The 20,310-nt window shown below is 40.0% G+C and overlaps 1 protein-coding gene and 1 long non-coding RNA gene across 2 annotated transcripts; one reads left to right on the top strand and one right to left on the bottom strand.

The window, feature by feature from the left end:
* Positions 1-1,144: 1,144 nt before the first annotated feature.
* On the bottom strand, positions 1,145-18,848 carry vps35 (VPS35 retromer complex component). The gene is made up of 17 exons (XM_030413547.1): positions 18,713-18,848; positions 17,471-17,569; positions 15,073-15,169; positions 14,671-14,794; positions 13,477-13,659; positions 11,642-11,861; positions 10,721-10,804; positions 10,466-10,575; positions 10,098-10,194; positions 9,387-9,535; positions 8,300-8,507; positions 7,180-7,335; positions 6,746-6,868; positions 6,471-6,650; positions 5,353-5,592; positions 4,878-5,021; positions 1,145-2,701 (listed from the first exon to the last, which is right to left on the bottom strand). Exons 1-17 carry the CDS (start codon positions 18,713-18,715, stop codon positions 2,522-2,524), a joined length of 2,397 nt encoding a protein of 798 aa, XP_030269407.1. The 5' UTR covers positions 18,716-18,848; the 3' UTR covers positions 1,145-2,521.
* LOC115579852 (uncharacterized) lies at positions 17,938-19,936 on the top strand. The gene is made up of 3 exons (XR_003983751.1): positions 17,938-18,032; positions 19,626-19,668; positions 19,798-19,936. It is a non-coding gene; the product is annotated as an uncharacterized LOC115579852 (long non-coding RNA).
* The last annotated feature ends 374 nt before the right edge of the window (positions 19,937-20,310 follow it).

The following is a 20,310-nucleotide window of genomic DNA, read 5'->3' as shown; positions in this document are numbered from 1 at the left end:
ACATCACTCAAAGACTTAGGCTCTCCCAAAAAAAGTCACCTTGGCTTGATGGGCACTTCATACCATACAGTCAAGCTACATCAGCTCAACAGAGTTGACATCCAGTGAATGTCTTGGACAGAACACCAGCTGAGAGCTTCTTCCACAAATAGATCTTCATAGTTTGGAGCTTTTCTTTGGGTCATTATCCTGTTGTAGGATGAAGATGGCTCCAATCAAGTGCCATCCAAAGGGTAAGCCATGATGTTGCAAAATGGAGAGACAGCCATCCTTATATTTCTTTAACCCTATACAAATCTCCTATGATACCAGCACCAAAGCAACCCCAGACCATCACATTTCCTCACCCAGCTGACTTTGGTTCGTCCATAACGCCTTTTCAAGTCTTACTCTGTCCAATGTGTTTCCCAACTTAATCTTTCCCTTTTATTAGTCAGTCTAAGATAAGGATTTATCTGTGCTACTCTGCCTAGAAGGCCAGCATCCTACAGTTGCCTCTTCACAGATGACGCTGAGACTTTGCAGGTACCATTTAATGAAGCTGCTGGTAGAGGACTTGTGAGGCATCGGTTTCTCAGATTCGAGACTTTGATGTACTTGTCCTCCTGCTCAGTTATGGGGGGTCTCCCACTTGTCTTTCTGTTCTGTTAAGAGCCAATTTGCACTTTTCTTTGAAAGAAGTGGTTGTATGAGATCTTAAGTTTCTTGGTAATTTCTCACATGGAATAGCCTTCATTTCAGATAAAAAGAATAAAATGACAAGTTTCAGAAGAGAGTTTTCGTTCAATATTTTTTTCTGGGCATTTTGAGACCATTATCAAATCCACAAATGCTGATGCTCCAGATACTCAACTAGCCAAAAAGACAAATTTATTGCTTCTTTAATCAGTTCCTGTTTTCAGCCGTGCTGAAAATGGTCCTGTGTACACTTTACCTAAAAAGATATTCAATTAAAAATCAGCCATTTCTACCTAAAATGGTAATCAAGCTCATTAAAAGATGCCTAGACTATTTTCTGACTTGATTATTTTCATCGAATTTGAGTCTTGTTGGATAAAATAATAAAACACAATTGACAGTCACCATATATTAATATACATTTTATCATATTCATATTCTGTGTGTAAAATAAACACAATGTAGATATTGTTAATTTCAATTTTATTTCAGCAAATGACAATGATAATTGATATTTAATCTGCATTTTTCCTTATCTGATTTACAAGTGGGTTTACATACAGATACAGAAAGGGGAAAGAAATCATTCAATACTCTCTCCAAAAAAAATCAACAATAATAGTTAAGAAAGAGAGATTAGCAGACAGTGTCCGCTGCTGCAGCAAACAACTCCAAAACCGAACTTGTACATCTTTAGGTACTCAGTATGGCAACTTGTCAACTAGCATACAATCCTGAGGAATCACTGCACACCCTCCACAACAGTTTGATCTGTAAGGAACGTGTCACCAAGTAACAGGGTTTCATTGATGGACAGAAATAGGACAAATTTAGTAACCGAAGTTGGTGGGATCCATATAGAATAAACTGAAAACCAGGCCTTATGGTACAAGCACACTAAGCATGCCATCACATGCTGCAGTTCTGAATGTGTTAAAACACTGGTGAGAAGTCCAGAAATAAACCAACACATGAAATATGGAGTCTGAGACAAATCTCACACTATTAAAAAGAAGCTCTACTCATGTATGAGCTTAAGTATGACAATTTTTGCAACCTACAAAACTACTGGATTAGTGAGGCCATTTGTCATTTCTTTGCAACCCAGCTGGGATGGCTGGAGGATTGAGGATCATGCAAAATTGCTTCACAGTTAGTAACTGCCCTAACTCAAGTTCATACAGTCAAAGTCTGGATGAAACACGATGAGAAGATGCTCTGCTCTTAAACATTTATCGGGAACAACATTTTGCATCATCCCTGCGGGGCCAAACTTTGCATGTGCTTCCATTTGTCTGGTCTTCAGTTTGGGTGGTCCCATCGTAAAGAACAGCAGAGTTATTGATAATTCAGGACTGGAAACTAGCTTGTATGTAACAAAGCTGTAATACCACTACTTGATTCTGTAGCCTTTATACACTCAACTAATACATTCACTTCTCAATATGGAAAGATGTGAACAAGTGAGGGGTCGATGGCTCAGTGGATACACCTACAACAGCAGTCTACTATTGACGATAATATGATACAGGTTAAAGACAAATTGGTCAAGTAGGAATTCTGAAGAGGAATGGTGCCTAAGACTTGTGCAGGATTTCTGGCACACTTGGATGTAACACCTCCGACCTGCTGCAGAAAACATTTCTGCTAGTGAGGGACAGTGAGGAGATGATGATGCAGGAAAATGAACAATAGTAAAATGAAGGAGTGAGTTCTTTTTAGCTCTTCTTGACATTTATTTTTATTCCTGGCCTACAGGATGGCATTTGTGTGTGCAGTTGTATATTCATAATATAGTGAAAATCTATTGATGGGCTTCACATCCCCCCAACCTGCGACTGTTTTAAAGGACAAGGCCCTCATAGGCGGGGCCCTCGGACTCCGGGGATTCTCTCTGCAGGCGGAGATGCTCCAGTGTGTTGTGGAAGTGTTTGTTGATCTGCTCTGTTTCCTCGCTGGCCTCCAGGTTGGGGAGATCTTCCCTGATCTTTTGGATCAGCTGGTTTAATACTTGGACAGTCACCTGGATGAGCAGAAGAAGAGGCACAATGTAGAATTCCTGTTTGTAGTGTATGTTAAAGGTTACAAATTATGTTGGCTTCATATGAGTGCAGCCACATAAGAATGCTTACTCTTTTGTGTGTTACTACAGAGAGTGAAGCAAATTTCTTGATTACACACAAAGTCAATGCAAGGAGAAAGACAATGCAAAGACTGCATTGAAAATATCCAACTTTTAACAAAAAAAATCGGCTCGGCTCAGCCCCCCTACTCCCACTGGCCAACTCTGGAGGAGAGAGTCACGTAACACACATCCTATTCTGCCCATACTGATTTCAAACATACAGACATACACACCCTTGGTGCAGTCTGTTGCTTGCTGGCTACGGAAGACACTTATTTTGGCCGCTTGTAACCGCGATCTTGCTTTTTAAGTCACTATTGACAGCTCATGACAACAGTTGAGCGTCAGTACGGACTGGTAAATCGAAACCTTTGCCTTGCAGCTCCCTCTTCACCACGACGGTCCGGTGTACTGTTGACGCCGCACCAAACTGCCTGTCACTCTCATGTGCCACTTTCCTGTCAATTGTTAACAAACCAGATCGGGGACAAGGCACAGCCCTGGCTAAGTCCAATACCCACTGGAAACTTATTCGACTTTGTGCTGAGTGTACAGACACAGCTCCCACTTTGGTTATACAGGGACTTGATAGCTCGTAGCACGTAAAAAAAAAAATCGGCCTTGAGTCCACGTTCAAAATTGCCGATCCCCGATCAGTGGAAAAATGCCCATATTGGCCTCGATCCCGATCCTGCAGAATAGTTAATGCTAGAGTTGTCACGATACCAACGATACTATACCAGACAAAGTATCACGGTTCCGGGTATTATCGCGATACTGCAGCCTTTTTTTATTATTATTATTTTTATGAACTGCAATGTATTTGTACAAGTTATAAATACTTATTTTATAAATTATTTAAATACTTCTACTTTATATGGTTGACATTAAATAATCATTCAGTTTCCTTTGCACATTAATTTATGTTTAACTAATATAAATAATCAACTTAGGATAACAAATCCACTGTCTTAAATATATATTTGACAATAATGCTTCTTCTCCAACATAATAAACCATAGAGGACAAAATACAATAAACAGGAACTGATTCCCTGTGAAAACTATATTTTTATGCATTTTCTAGGTGCTTTATACTTTGACATCCTTTAACTCTTCATTCCTCAGCCTGTACACAGAGCATATAGCCTAATATTAGCCATTGACAAAATAAACAGGTCATACTAACCTGTTATTCGACATATAAATCTGGGTGACAACACTGCAGGTGTTTTATGAGGTTGGGTGTGTTCCCTCCTTTGGCTCCTACAGCTTGGTGGCAGCGCCTGCACAGCGGACGGCCATCGTCTATTGCTTTACCATCTGTGCCTTGTTTAAAGCTAAAATAGTTCCAAATGTGACTTTTGGAGTTTGTTTTTTTGAGCAAAATTAGTGGTGCCACTGACGACGACTTTCTATCGAAACGGAGCTGTCTTCATGGAGTTCGTTCTTGCCGGCAGAAACACACGAACAGCCAATCAGCTAAGAGACGGGCGGACCCAGCGTGCGTAAACAGCCTATCATATCCCCGGACGTCACCAGTAACAGGCAAACAGCCAATCATTCAGCAGCTGTGTAGTTCGGTTGCAGTAGTTAGCATGTGGGTTTGTTTACAAGGGAGTAGCATGCAGTGAGAAGCCGGGAGGAGAGTAGAAGCGGCCGCTATGTAGCAGAAACTTGCACCGGTAGTATAGTTATCCACGGTAGTACCGTTGTGTAGAATTTCTAGTATAGTAGGAACTGTTAGGATTGGGCACCGCGGGGTACCGTGCAACTCTAGTTGATGCCGGTAATGTAGTAATGCACCTACAAAATGCAATGAAGAAGACTACAAGCACGAAAGCATTGACGTAAACAATGGAAAATTACTTTCTTTTTTTTTCTTCAAACCATCTTTCCAAATGTTGTAAGGAAAAACTCCACACAACAGTTAAACTCACCTTAGATGTAATCATTATGAATATAAATCTGTAACTCTATGTGTAATGGTCACTGCAACAGCAAACCTTTCCCTGTCTCACAGTTGGTACAGGGGTCTTTACCCATTTATAAATTTGACATGTATGGTGTCTTACCGCATCATTTTCCCTCTCATAGAAGCAGACATATCTGTTGAGGATTTCAATGAAAAGCTGGACTTGCAGCGATGGGTCCATGCACTGGTTGGCAATCTTCAGAGCTTTCTTTAGACATTCCATCACCCGCTTACCATCACGGATCTGAAGATGCAAAATCAATAGTTAGCAATGACAGCTGTGGTAACAACAATGAAATGTGGCAGACCAATCCACTCATTTTCTGTCTCCTGTGGTATGTCTTTGATATAAACTGGCAGTAAATGCACCAAAAATACTAGTTTAACTGTGTTACTCATTGATTGAATAAATTATAATAATAAATTACAGGTTGCAAGTGTACTCCTCATGGTTTCCAAGATACAGCTGGTGTGGACACCATGACATCAACTATCTTTACTCAGAGTGATGGTATGTACAAACACACTATTTTTGTTCCCTTTTCTGAAACCCAAAATGAAACAATTCAACGCACCTCTTCACCATTTTTGTCGGTGCTGCGACCAGACCAAAAGAGATGGGCGCAGATACTGACGGCTCTGCACTGGTCAGGCTTTTTCAGGAGCTTGGAAGCAGCCAGCGCACACTGAGTCCTCAGCGGCTCGTGGTTTTCCTCGCTGAAACATCGCATTCGCTCGAAAGTTCCAATGATCAGAGTGATGGCTGCCAACTGAGCTTTGGAGTCGCTGATCTCATCCTCGTACAGAGAGAAGGCCTGGTATAGGGAACGTATTAATGGGCGAGATATGGTTGGCGGGAAAGGAGGGAAAGAGAAATACAACAGGAACATATTTAAAAATCCAATCACCATGGTTGCCTCTGTCAAAATTTCAAAACTTCTTCTAGTCTGGATTCGTCGGCCAATTTTTAATGCTCCTGCCCTCAACTTGCACTGTATAACTTATTTTTATGAACTAACATCACAAATTCTGTTTTGCACAGAAAATCTAAAATAATGTCTGTGCCTAATGGTCCTGGGCAACAGTATACAGTATATAACTGACAACAATCAACAATGTTGAGTATTATGTTGATAATGTTAGTTTAAAACATTCAAAAAATGAACTACAACACTGGTCATACGTTACAAATTGCTCCTTTAACTCTTGCATGAATCTTAAAAGACAGCAGAAAAAAGACACTGACAAATGACAAATGCCATTTTTGAAGAGATCGTTCGGGTCTTCTGATGTGGGGTTGTATGCGGCACTTATATCTAGTCAGTGTATTACCTGCACTAAATGACCGGTCTGCTCAGCTACTGCTAACACGAAGCAGGGCATTGTATTGCCGTAAACCGAATCAGGTTTCTGTTTCTGCCCTTCTTCCTGCTGGCGCTATGTGTTGCCTCTCCACAGAGGGAAAAACTGAGGGTCATATACCAGGGATAATTACCTCGTACAATCCCACATCAAAAAGACCCAAACAATCCCTTTATCTAGAGGATTCACAATAGTAACTTGTGACACTTTTACCCCTGTACTTTAATAAATCTTATTTGACCAAAAATGTGCTTCTTTCACTATATAGCCTTTGTAGATATAATTGCTTATAAGGGATTCAAAAAACTGACAATTTTATCAAACATCCTACCTGTGACATGAACTCATATGCTACAGTCTCGTGGTTCTCAAAGCCAATCTCGCCTGCAGCAAGTGCCCCCTGAAGGAAGAGTCGCAGAGGCAGCTCCGCAAGCTCAGCCTTGATAAGTGCACTGATGGTCTGGTGAGCGAAGGAAAAGATCTTCTGGCACTTCTTTTCCCACTTGTCATCCTGATGGAAAACAGATTTTGTATGAATGTTAAAATAGGATAAACAAAAGCAGAAATACAGCATTTGAAATGTGGTGAATAGAAATGCTTGCACACCAGTGAGGAGTTCTCCTTGTATCTGAAGGCCAGCTGGTAGGCTGCGAACACCAGAGGAGGGAGTGTGTAACGAATCCTTTGGTTTCCACCCGCACCAAAGTGTTTCCGGGCTGTGTTCAGAATCTGACCACAAATCACAAAGTCAATATCAATGAACCAAATATATGACAACATTGACACTATAGCCACCAACCACAAAGTCACATAAAAATCATGACAATTCCAAATGGGTTATCATTTTCCAAAGCGTACTGTACTTTATGTCATACCTTTAGCCAGGGTGGTAAGTATATTTAAAAAGTAAACACTACAGCATGATTAGATACTCAGCAGTAATATGAAGTATGGTTAAAGCAATACATGCTATATCTGGCACGTGAAATACATGTGCAAAATCTCTAGTACGCTCCTTTAATGTCTAGAAAAGGACCCACAAGGTACTGTTGATCAGGATCTTCAGAGTGGAGCAGATGGATGAAACGACCAACAAGGCTCTGCTCCTCAGCAAAATCTTCGGGATCAGGATCGTCAGCAGGTTGGTCTGGCTGGTCCTGTATCAGTGTGGATACCAAGTTCAAGATGGCGTCCACCTAGAGAAACCAGGGATGGAGGGACGAGTTTAGACTTGACACACTTTTCTCCAGAATTTGACTGAGTGGAGAAAGACTGAGTAGTCTTGATCTTTTCAGTGACACATCTGGCAAAACCATCTCCACTGCAAAGAGAGACGTTACTGTGAGAAACATGCTCAAAAGAGGGCACAGCCTCCTAGTGTTTCTAGGGTGAAATCTAATGCTACCTTAAAAATATAAACCTACGCCATGTTTATCTGTGGTGGGACTCCCATTACTGTAATTTCCTGAGTCAAGCATTAATCATAAATACAGCTTAAGCGCAAGCGTTAATTTATGTCCACTGCCTATGTTAGTGCCAGTGATTGGTGGGTGAGGGTGGTGAATGGATGAGTAACACTTCTATCTTTAATGTAGGGCTGCAATGTACATTTACTTTTCAATATTTACTTATCTCCTTATTACTTTCAGAATTTAACAATGAACCGTTAGTCTATAGAATTGTGAAAACTGCCAAAAACTACAAAAGAATACCCAAACACTCTTTATCTATTATCATAAATGACAAAGAAAAGCAACAAATTCTGTTTGACATTTTTGCTGGAAAAATGGCAGAAAAGATTAATCAGCAAAATAGTGGACAACTTATTTTCTCCTGATTGCCTAATTGATGTAGCTCTGCTGTACAAACCAATAACGTATGCTGTTTTTCCCCCCCTCCCCAACTGTAACTATGATGTTTAACCAAGTGTTTACTGGCCTTTACCACACCATGGTAGTTGTTTTACTGCTAGGCACAAATCCTGTAGAAGTACAAATGTTACCAGTGTGTAAGCAATCAGAATCTTGCGTAATCATCCAATTATAGTCTGGTGATACCAGTTGGTGCTGCATTCGCTGATAGATTATGTGCAAGATTTAAACCAACAAAAAAACTAACAAAAAGAAAACATTGTGCTAAAGTGGTAACTAGGAATCCAACCTGTTCCTGTCCCACGATGGTAGTGTTGTAGTCTAGCGTGTTGCTCAGCACGTAGCAACTCATGCTCTTGCGTGACTCGTAGTCAAAGTACTCGAAGAGCGGTGGGAAGTGCTTGAGCTGCAGCACCGTTAGGATGTTGTTATAGGTATCCACGGGGATCTTCAACAGTCGAGTAAGTTCCTTTGACACTGCGCTGCTTGTTGCTATGCTACAGGGAGGAAAAGGAAAGGGTCAAAGTGAGACACAGAAGACGGAGCAAGCAAGGCAAAGATTATATTCAGGAGACTCTCTGTTCTACCTGGTCTATGATCATATTTGAGATGGAAAAGTTTGCATGGAGAAAAATCTTCCACCTTCCAGTTAATCTCCAGTTATTTGGAGACTCAGTGCTTTGTACACAAATACATTTTGCATGCTTTGACCACTCAGCACAGACCAAAAAGACAGTGTTCCATAAACCTCAGTAGCCCCTTTCACACTGCCCTTTAAGGGCGAGAATCTTGCGGTCATATTCCAACTCGCTGTCTGTGTGAAAGTTACAGAGGCAGAGGGAGGGGGACAGTTTTGTTTTGCTTATCCATGATTATGTTGTTGTACTTACTTTCTCTGGCAACAGAAATTAAAGCGCCACATTTAATGAGGAAAAGTCTGCGAGGGCCAGCACTCGCGACCGAACTTCCCCCCGGAAAACAGGAGTAACACATGGTCCGCTATATACTGATGACGATTATGTGATGTAATTTGGACCAAAAAACATATCTTTATCACTTTCCACAATGCATGGTAGGTCGGGGTCTCAATCATAGCACATTATAACTGCATACTTGTGATTATCAACAGTCATACATTTTCATAATGTTCAGGTGGAAACCAGGGTGAAAACGATGTGTACTGTCATGTCTCTTTTGGTTCCGCAATGCTGGTATGATGTGTGAAGTGACACATTGTAGCAGCTTAATGCTAGAGCTTCTTGGTTCATTGTGAAAATACAAAAGCGCTGAAGATGCATGCCTCCGTTGCCGCGATATTGCAGAATCTCTGTGTGAAAAGGGCTAGTGTGTAGTGTGTCAGGATGTTCCGTTCTTACTGTTCCAAGTTGAGCTTGTTGAATATCTCCACGGTGCCCTCCAGGACCTTATCTACATAGTCCACACGATCAGGATAACATTTCATGGCCAAATTGATGAGAGAGACCTGAAGAGAGACCACGTCCTCTGATGGCATGTCCTGGCGAGACTGAAGGAGGAATCAAAGAATGAAAATATCACTTTGATGTTTGAAAAGTTTGTTTGAAACTTCAATTTGAAATCACCATGGCTGGGAAGTATAGCTTGATGAAATGAATGAAAGCTGAAAAACTTCTAGAGGTGCTGCTGATCCAGTTTAACAAAGCCATCATCCAGAAATGCAAACTTCAAAGTCAAGAAATGAGCACTGAAGTCAGCAGCTGGGAAAGTCACTGGGTATTTGTCATCACCGATCATCAGTTAAAGGGCTTCTGATAGGTGGATGATAAGAATTATAGGTGGAGAGTACAGGAGTCTCACTGGGTATATAAAGAGAGCCTCAGTGGTCTGAATTCAGTTAGGTTCCAGAACTTGGACAAGTTTGCTGATGTTGCTGACTTGACAAAACTCTTTTGAAAAAGATTCTGCTCGTCCTTTTTCCTGAGTATGTTTAGTACAATTAGTACTGAAAAGGCCTTTTTGGCAAAAAAAGTGTTGGAATACGATCCAGACCTTTCTCTGACCCAAATCTGGACTTCTGACAACAAACATTAACCTGTAATGTGACCTACTTGAATGACAGTGGCCACTTGCTGAGAGAAGATGTCAAAGAGTTTGATCTCAGCTGGAATACCAGGGCCGTCTTCTCGATGGGCAAACAGAGCAAGTCTGGAAATCAAAAACAGAACTTCTTAGTTACTATGTTAACATAGGTTATTTTTCCTTTTTATAGAATGGATCCAGTTATTCTGTCCACTGTACATGGAGCGAATGATCTGGTTAAATTCAAGGACTCTATCGACAACATGAACACTTAACTGCTCTGATCAGTTAATCAGCTAATTCAATTTAAACCCCAAATAATAACCCCCAAAATACTAACATGTAACTGAAATCCTCATTCCATATGTATGCAAATTTACAGTGAATTCAATTGTACCTGTCAATGAGGGCAATTATGATGTTCTTGACATTGACGTGTTGATGGAGCTCAGCACAGGACCGCAGGAATGGGTTAAGGGTCTGAAGATGGAACTCATCTGGGAAGACCTTACAAAACAAAAACAGGTTTTGAAATGTTTTTAATTAAATTAATTAAATAAAAATTAGACTGGATACCAGTCTACATGAATTAATGGTCAAGTTTGGTCTGACACTAATCCAACAGATTGTATTGATGTGTCCAAGTATCTACCTGAATGATGCACTCCATTAGATACTCCTGAGCCAACGAGTCTCTGCAGTTCACAACCTGCTCCAGCACTCCAGAAAGAACAACCTGTGGAGAGAAATAAAGAGGAAAGACTGACATGTCAAATGTTGCAAACTAGAGTCACACCCAGTAGAGCGCAAAACTTCACCAAGGCCCAACAGTTGCGTTTGATCTCACTCAAATACCAGAGTTCCAAATTTTTATTTTTTTTTTTAATCAAGATCCATGCATTATGACCTAAGAAATCAACAAAAATGTCTCACAGTGTTACTGAAAGTGAGAAAAAAAATCAGTGGATCTGTCCCCTTCCCAATTTAAATCTTTTGAGTAGTTTTTGTGTAATACTGCTGACAGACCAACCAGCGAACCAACCGACAGACAAAAGGACAAGGGTGAAAATAAATAAATAAATAAATAAATGCTGCTTGAATACTGAATAAAAGAGGTACATCAACATGCAGGGACCAACTGACAACAGACATACGCAGTAGGAAGGAAATAACATAGAGGAAGCTATCATGCTTACGAAATTAACATAAATTAACAAAAAAAAAACCCAGATGTATTACACTTCAGGTTTAATTTAGAAAAAGCCGATAATAATAAAGAATTTGTTGTAAACAGCATTTCATAAAGCTTCCTCTAACTCAACAAATTAAAAAAGGTGCACATTTTTTGAGGGGACTCTTAAGCATAGCTTTCTCATCGATCATTCATTCATGTACTGATTATAACATGAATTTCAATCAGCTACTAAATAAAACAAATCACTATAAACTGGAATTCTCGTCTTATTTAGACTACTTGAAGAAATGAGTGCCAAAAGAATCTATATCACTGCAGAGAAGTGTTGCCATGACAAATGAATCTAATTGGTAACAACAGACACACACAAACACACACCTGTTTGTACTTGTCCACGTTGACACCCTCCAGCTGGCTGAGGCGAACGAGGTTAGTTCCCACCAGGATCCTGAGTTCTTGTCGCTCCTTTTCTCTCTTCTCTCTGTCTCGGCTGTGACCCTGATGCTGCATTCGAACCCATAACTTGTTCATTTCAGCAAAGTTCAGAAGGACAAAGTCAATGGAGTCGTTGATATCACCGGTCATTTCCTCTGATCCCCTGTGGAGTAAGACTACACTTTTAGTACAGGGTCACAGTAAAATGCGAAGCTTGATATTAACCTCATGTCTAAATGTTAATTACAATATGAAACAAGCACCCATCAACAACTCACCAGCTTAGAACTCTACTGCTGAACTTAGAACTCCAACTGTCTATTACAATCGTTATTATTATTATTATTATTATTATTACACTCCTGCTCCAGTGGTATGCAAAAGTAATATCTCAGATGCACTGTAACCAGTAGGATGTGACAACGCACCCTATTAGTCCATCAGACCAGTCTATCTTAATAAATTAAAATTAAAATACTCTGCTTGGAACAGAAATGTTTATCTGATATGGTTTGAAAACTCAATAAGTTTTATAAGCATCTTTTATTAATTCTATTTACAAACACCCACAGCCCTGCTTGTCAAACTATCAGTCCAAAACCGAAATACGATCATAAATGACGAGAAGAACAGCAGCAAAAAATTACAGTCAAGAAGCTGGAAACAGCAGGTGTTTGATATTTTAGCTTGAAAAACGACTTAAATGACTTAAAACAAAGACAGCACTCCTGATTTCTTCAACGATGTGCTCTCTCAAAACTGACAGTTCTCTCTGTACTCTTATATGTTATTTTAAACACAGTAGCTCTCTGCAGATGTTCTTTTACTCCTGCATCTAGTGATGCTACAAACCCACCAGACCTCTGAAAACACCTGGATTTTCTGAGCTTACATTTTCATCATGGCCATGCAGGTGAGCTCAATCGCACCACAGAACTTTACACAGCGTATTTTTTTAGACAAGATGTGCCTGTTTTGGTCAACCTGCTCGTTGTCTTCAGATCTCTATCCTGTAGCCCTCATCAAGCTGAGTAGGAATATTACCTCTAACATGCCAAGACACACGGCATTTTCCATGTGGCTATTAGCTTGTTCACGTCTTTTCACTTTTTCTGCAAAAATAATCAGTTGACAGATTGACTGATCCATGCTGGTTAGGTTCCTGCTGTTTGAAGAAGGAGGCAGGGAAAGCAAAACAAAGTGCCAATCTTACTACTGCCAGTTAGCCACGACTTCTTAGCAAACGGGCCTCATGAAAAAGACAGGGTGTACCGTCTTCCTCTGTCTTGCGCTTGTTGTTTTATTGTGCTGTTGCCTGGTCCGAGCTCTTTCACTGTAAGCTTTTCCTGCAGTGTTCTCCTCTAAAATGGTGTTGTAGTCAGCAACTAACTGAACTTTCTTTCTTCATTTCAATCTATTCTCGTCACTATCATAGAAGGCTCCTCCGACTCTCTACGAACTTCTACATCATCTGTTCCTATGTCAACTCCTTTGCACACTGTTTATCATGGCTTCAGGGTGGTGAAAGTCACCTCTCAGTAACTTAACACAACTTAGAACATTTTATATACGTTTTCATCGCAGATTATACATGTTACTCACTAACTGTATAATATTGAGGATACTCTTAATATAATGTCTTAATCAATTAAGGTCTACATGATTATTCTTCATGTGGGCCGGCACCCTAGAGCCCCTTATTGACAAGCCACCTAGTAATGTGTTAAAAAAATGGCATAAATGAGAGACGTAAAGAAAAAAAAGTTGAACTTGCTTACTCTGGCTGCTCTCCATCATCTGGCAGTATGTTTCGGGTGCACTGTAGCAGGTAGTTTCTGAGGAAGAGGCCTCTGAGTGGGTGCTGAACACCACGACACATCTCAACCAGGTCCTTCAGAATGTCCTTACGAGACTGGGGGAAGGAGCGAACATACACCACACCCACTGTGATGAGCAGATAGCTGTGGAGAAAGGGACAAAAGCTTGGTCTGAAAGGAAGTTTCTAAATACTTCAATAAATCAGCTTATAATGAAAAGGCAGCAAGACCCTCTCATACCCTCCAGAAGAAACAAAAGAAAAATTACATGAAAAACATTTTTTTTTTTAAAAAAGGGACAGGCATATCTGGAGCCTTAGCTTTTAAGCATTAGCCTACTGTCCCCCCTGCTCTCTGTGACCTATACTGGGATCTAATTAGAAGGGAAAAAAAGATTTTAGGATATGATGAGATAAAGACAAAAGAGGACCATTAAGCATTACATTACCTTACCATTAACTAAGACTGTTTGAACAGTTTCTCACTGAAAAGGATGTTAACCCAAAAAATATGTGCATCTCATCTGTGATGCAATAAAACTGTTTGTTTCTTAACAAAATCTCAGGTAAAATATTTACGACTCCTGATTGCAGAAAATAGAATAGCATGTTGGAATTTTTGAGGCTGATCAGAGTTGGGAGGATGCTGCAACCAAACCACTGTGGAAAAGTACAACACGAGAGAATAAGACCCTGGAGATCCTTGACTGTTTGAATATCTGACAGATCAATAACATTATGAGAGCTAGTCATGTATTTGTTTCCCCTTTGTTGGACTATGTCTATGGACTATGTTTGTTAAAAAACATGTTTGCTTAGATGATTTATGTACAGCAGCAAAACGATACGATGTGGATGATGTCGTCGCTGTTTACTAGAAAATGTATGTAAAATTGGAGTCAAGAACCAATCTAACAGATCAATTTCTGTAACTTCCTGTAACTTCCTGTAACTTCCTGTACAGACAAAAGGCTGCTGAAAAACTTTAGCCACATCCAGGTAAAATCACCAGCCACCACCCTCGTCAGTGCTCAACCCTCATGATCATTGTTTCATGTCAGATTCAGTGTGCTTGAGACAAATGTAAATGTTAAATGTATAAACACTGCAAAAGTTCTCCCTGTTTAATTACAGTATAGTTTCAGGTGATACTTACAGTCTGGGAATTATGTTGCCTGCATATTGGACCAGTTCATAGAGATCTGCCACCTTGCGTCCCTTTGCAAACTCATCAGTCAGATAAACCTCTAGGTAGTGGAGTTCGTCAGAGATGGCCATATCTGTAAAAGACTGTTAAGGAACGGTGCAAACCCATCTTGAATCATCTATAAACAAAAACATAGCTTTGAAAAGACTGACATAAGCGTTTTAAACCTGTACCAGGCTGTTCATCAAATCTGAAGTACTCAGATGCTTTTCTGACTGTCCATGACAAGTTTTTTAAAACATATACCAAAAAAATCTGAAATGTGAAGTAAATTAAAATGTACCATTGCATAGCCTTGTATCTTTCTTAGTGCAATGTCAAACATGTAAACCCGCCAACTATAAAGGATACAGAGCTCATAGTAGCTCTTTGGAGAAAGCATGGAGGTCCTCAGCTCACCCAGCATATTAGATGCATGCTTCAGAGCATCCATCAGTTTGCTCTTGTCCTGCGGACCACACAACACAGTCAAACTATAAACATGCAAAATAATCACACACAATATTTCAATATCCAAGAAATATATTTTTTTTTCTCCTGACATCAGTTATATCACATACATAACAAGTTATACACGGAACATTTTGAAAACATTGGTATGTATAACAACTGAAAAAGGTATTCATTGTTTGCACAGAATGAATAAGAGCCACACAACAGGAAGCATCTTATACTGTCTTTCCAGTGAACTGTATGGCTCAGCTCTGCTTGATGTGCTTTTGGCATCATATTTTTCTCAAGTTTGTTTTCCAATGCAGCTGATATCCCCTTAATGAAGGTAGGATTCCTACCTGAAAATCACAGCAACGCTGTGAAACTGCCCTGAAATCTTCAACGTGACACAAAGACATAGGAACAATGGAAGATATCTGTTCATTCTGAAATCCTTTCATTGGTAACCAAACAGAGGAACCTCTGCACTTTATCTATGGTCCACATTTTGCAGGCTGACATTTTTTTTAATTGGCTGAGAGATTATAAAAAATTGAGGAGCAAACTGTGCAGGATGTCTGTGACAATTGTGAGAGAAATTCTCAAATGTCCCTTCTTATTTTGCTATATTGTGTTTCATATGAAACTTAATAACAGATACAACATTATTATTTAAGCTAAATTCAAATCTTATTGTTGCTGTGCTTCAACATGAGTTCCGTCTTGTGATACCTATGTGGTTGCAGAGTATGAATGGATGTATTCATGTATTGTATGTGGGCTTATGTGCCGTGAACATTTACATCAAGGAACTTGGATAAGGAGTCATCCTGAAGATGAAGTCTCTTTGGTGTATAAGTGTTTTGATCTTAGGTTGACATATGACACACAAAAATGGTTGAAGTGTATAGGAAGTGTATGTGTATCATGAGATGGAGGTGGAGATGATTGGAATGGTGTTTTGAAAGAGATCAGATGTATTCTTGTGACTGTTACAAATTGAATGTATTGTTCCTAATTATCATAGCTGAGGAAAGCATGCCCCTCCTCAGTCAACATCGGTGCTCCACTGGCGTGTGACTCTTGCTTGCAAGCAATAAAGAACGATGAAATATTATGTCGGAGCTGGTGTTTGACCAATTCTCATCTGCACTACACAAGTGACCTATGTACAGTTGCCAGGACACGATCCAGTGACAACTCTAGTGACACTTCTCACAGATTATTCAGTGGTCTGCCCATTAGTCAACTTAGTATCAGCTCAGCTTGTTGCAACCTTGACACAAATAAAAGTACCAGGCACAACTTTTTCTCATGAAAAAACAAAAAAGAATAGTTTCAAGAGAGTCAAGTTGAACCGAGCTGTACCATGCAGTGGAAATACAGCAATACCAAGGTGCTGTTCCACTGTCAGCCTTCAGAACAACGGTGTTCTGGAGAGTTGTATAGCATTCTTCCAATAAACTTTCCCTCTTTCTTAAGTTTCTCACAGGAGCAAACTTAGCAGAGCATTCACTCAGCCTCATTCCCTGTATGAAAGCATCCGTGTTCCTCTCTCATTCATTTGATAGTATTTTATAGGTAAATAAAGACAAAGACTCTGTTTATCATGAAACACAACAGCTATGTCTCTGAATTTGGATTGCAGCAAACGATGCAATATTTGTGTTTGTACACATATTTGTACATATGAATTCTCTCAGACCATGTTTTTTGGATGTGAAAAAGAATGTGTAATGTTGGGTGGTAAATTGATTTCATTAAAGTTCTGACAGCGTAGTTTAGGGCCACCGAGATCCTTTTTGATCTATGCAGGTCAGTGAGCGACGCAGGGTCGCAATGACCATTCCCAATTTTTTGGATAGTTTTTGTTTTTAAAAAAATAGGGGATCTAGCAGCAGTTAGTAGTGTAAGAAAAGCATGAACATATGCTTCCTCTTAAAGGTATCTTGGTAATCAGACTGAAATGCCATTTTGTTTCACTTCATTAGGGAATTACAATGGCCATTTCATCACGGAAAAAAATCTGAAATGTGAGCAGTGATTCATAAAAAAAAACATAAAAAAAAAACAAACAAAACATTCCCTTGATATATGAAATAAAAAAAATGTTCTCCTTGAGCTGTAATGCATGATGCAGAGGACATTTTCCTGTAGAAAACGTATGAAAATATGTGGCAGTGTGTGGCAGTATTTTTCCTCAGTAAATAGGTTCTTCAGGTAGGTCAGCTCATCACAAGCGGTGCGATACTGTGATAACGGTTTACACAGTTATCAACACAACAATTACATTTACAACAAATGGCAATCATCCTACCAGGCATCGCTTCATCTGGAATGACTGGACCTTAACAGCCTGCACAGCTTCATCTAGAAGCTTCTCCTGTTCGTCCTGGGGAGACTGCTGTGTGGTCGGCTGAAATAACAGGGGGAGAATGGAAATACAACTTAGATGAATCTGTGCTGGATCTACTAGCAATTCTTAACATCATTTTGCAGAATGAACCAAGAAAGACATGAACATCCCTTCTGAATTGGAAAAGGATGTATCTATTACTTTGCAGAGGACTTTTCTTCAGCGGACTGGACTGAATTACAATAACTACAGAGTTGGGAACATGTTGACAACATCATATCATTCGGTTATTTTTATGAAGCAAGATTCACAATACGACGCAACTTACTGGGTTTAATATAATGAAGACCTTGCCTGGGATTGGATTTAACAGATCTATTCAGTGTTTGCACAATTGTTTAACCAGGCAAATTCCAGTCGCTCTGTCATCTGATTCAGACCAGAAGTGCTCTAACTGACAGTGACGATGTCCTGTGTAAAACATGATTAGTGCCTCTATTTCCGGGACCCTGGCTGGTACAAAGTAAGTCCCCCAACTTCACTTCTCAGTTACAATTCCCATTAGAGCACGATCAAATGGTATGTACTCAGCTAGCCAACGTTAAATATGTGCGGGTGGCGCAGGCAAGTTCGCACCAAACATATCCGCGCATATGCATTTGCGGAAATATGTTTATAATATACAGTGTATGTGGCAGGTTGGGTACAACGCTGGTGCTTAACAGCCAACACCAGTCCTATTTGTTAACGCTGGAACGATTTCAGTCCAAAACATTTAGCTTCAGTGAAATATGACACAGCAAAGCGGAAGAGCAAGCTAACAACAGCTAGCCTCACTTGTCAAATCGTCACCTGTTTTGTCCTAGAAGTCTCAGGGGTTATACCTACCATCTCATCTGACACAACACGTAACGCCGAACACAGGGCTTGCTAGGTCTGTTATTGTAATGCGAATAATACAAATGAGGTAGAACACCTAGCCACTCGCTTGCAGTAGGTAGCTTGTTAGCCGAGCTATCCGCTGTCTAACGTTGCCTCAGAAGCGTTAGGCCATGGCAGCACTCACATACAAGTCTGATTTTAGGTCAGTTTAAGGTAGACACTCGACACTGCTTGTTCCATTGACCGACACTGGACACAGGCGAGCGTTCGAAGGAAACATGCAAGCGCACAGAATAATATTCAGTTTAGGAAAGTGCTTACCATGGTTATTTTATGTGTATCAGATCAGTCGCAGAAGCTGGTCTGTCATGTGACTCACATTAATGCTGCCTTCACGGTCTGCACTCAGCCTGCACATCAGAGAACAGGCGTGGTCAGCGCTCCACCACTTACAGGGGTGGTGTCTTTGTAAACTGTACGGTGCGTGTGAAGTTATTTTTTGTTTTTATGAAAGCCATATGAGAAAACTGAAAAAACCGGAATAGGTACACATGAAATGACCGATGAAAGATGCTTATAAACATAGTAACTTTTCTTACTGTACATTTATATACATACACACTCCGCACTTTTTGATCAGTTCAACAACAACAATGATGATTAGAATCTTCTGTCTACATTTGCCTTCCCAAAACTCTAACAAGCACATGCAAAAAGAATCAAGCTTTAACTAAATGTAACAGAATGTGTATACTATAGGTACCACATTTCTTTGGGATACAGTCCTATCAGCTCCCAATCAGAATCATAGGTTTGTGCTTTCATATTTATGTATTTAAAAGGCCTCTTTAAGTGGAATTTATTCCAAACTACTCTTTAGTGGCAAAAAACCTTGAATGTTTCGATGTCTTGACGCCGAATCCAAGTAAGATGTAATATTTGAAGGGAATGTGGCCACAGTCATCTTTTGTTTTAGGGGAATACTCAACAGTTATTCTGTTTTCTACTACAGGCAATGTTTATCAATGTTTGCTTAATTACTGGTATCATAAGAACAACATTTACAAAGTATGTTACTATCTTCTGATGTCCACTTCTTTGAGGTTTGTTATTTCCTTCAGTGGTGCCAAAGGCCAAGCACTCTATTTTTTGTCTGAAAGATTAGAATACCTGCCAGTGATGCGATCAATTGAGCCTGTGCACTCCGATGACCCTCTCTCATTGTTGTCCTAAGGATGAGAGCGTCTCTGCCTGTGCCAAGGAGGAGGAGCGTGACTGTAAGGGGACATTTCTTCAGCCACAGCTGCTTCTTGGCAACCTTTGTGCACTTATTTACCCACACTGGATCTTTTTTGCACCTTGTGATTTACGTCAAGTCTGCCTTTTCTTCCTTTCCTTTTCTGTAGAGCGGTTCCCTTGGTTAACAGAACTCAGTTTGGACCTCTCCATCTTGGGGAGAAAAGGGACCCAAACACAAAATCTCTCGGCCTGAAAGGATGGATATGCTCGTTTCCAGGCTCTGGCAGGTCTGAATATTAATTAGGGTAAGCACATACACACTCGTGGACTTCTGTTCATATCAGAGTAGCTCTGTGAGGTGTGGGCTTGCACTTGTGGACATAAATATAACACTTATTGTGAAGTTCAGACACACATTTCCCACCCAAATACCTCTGCAGACCAAGTAAAGATCCTCAAGGCTACATCACACCCAATAAATTAAAATAACATTTCTCCAGTTTTGTAATGATAATGCACCCCACTAATGCTGATGCTCCGTATACACAACTAGTCTAAGGAAGGCCAATTTTGATGCTTCTTTAATCAGCAGTTTTCAGCTGTGCTAACATAATTGCACAAGGCTTTTTCAATAATCGATTTGCCTTTTAACATGACAAACTTGGAATAGCTAAAACAAT

This window comes from Sparus aurata, chromosome 4 (genome assembly GCF_900880675.1).
Source record: "Sparus aurata chromosome 4, fSpaAur1.1, whole genome shotgun sequence".
Classification (NCBI taxonomy): Eukaryota; Metazoa; Chordata; class Actinopteri; order Spariformes; family Sparidae; genus Sparus; species Sparus aurata.
The sequence above is the reverse complement of the archived record's forward strand: the minus strand, read 5'-3'. Positions and strand labels throughout refer to the sequence as shown.

What these genes read in the sequence shown, in the direction of transcription:
- vps35 (XM_030413547.1), bottom strand. An exon ending in ACGTGGACAAGTACAAACAG is followed by an intron (nt 10,805 to 11,641) that starts GTGTGTGTTTGT and finishes TTCTCTCCACAG; the next exon opens with GTTGTTCTTTCTGGAGTGCT. An exon ending in TAATGGAGTGCATCATTCAG is followed by an intron (nt 10,576 to 10,720) that starts GTAGATACTTGG and finishes TTGTTTTGTAAG; the next exon opens with GTCTTCCCAGATGAGTTCCA.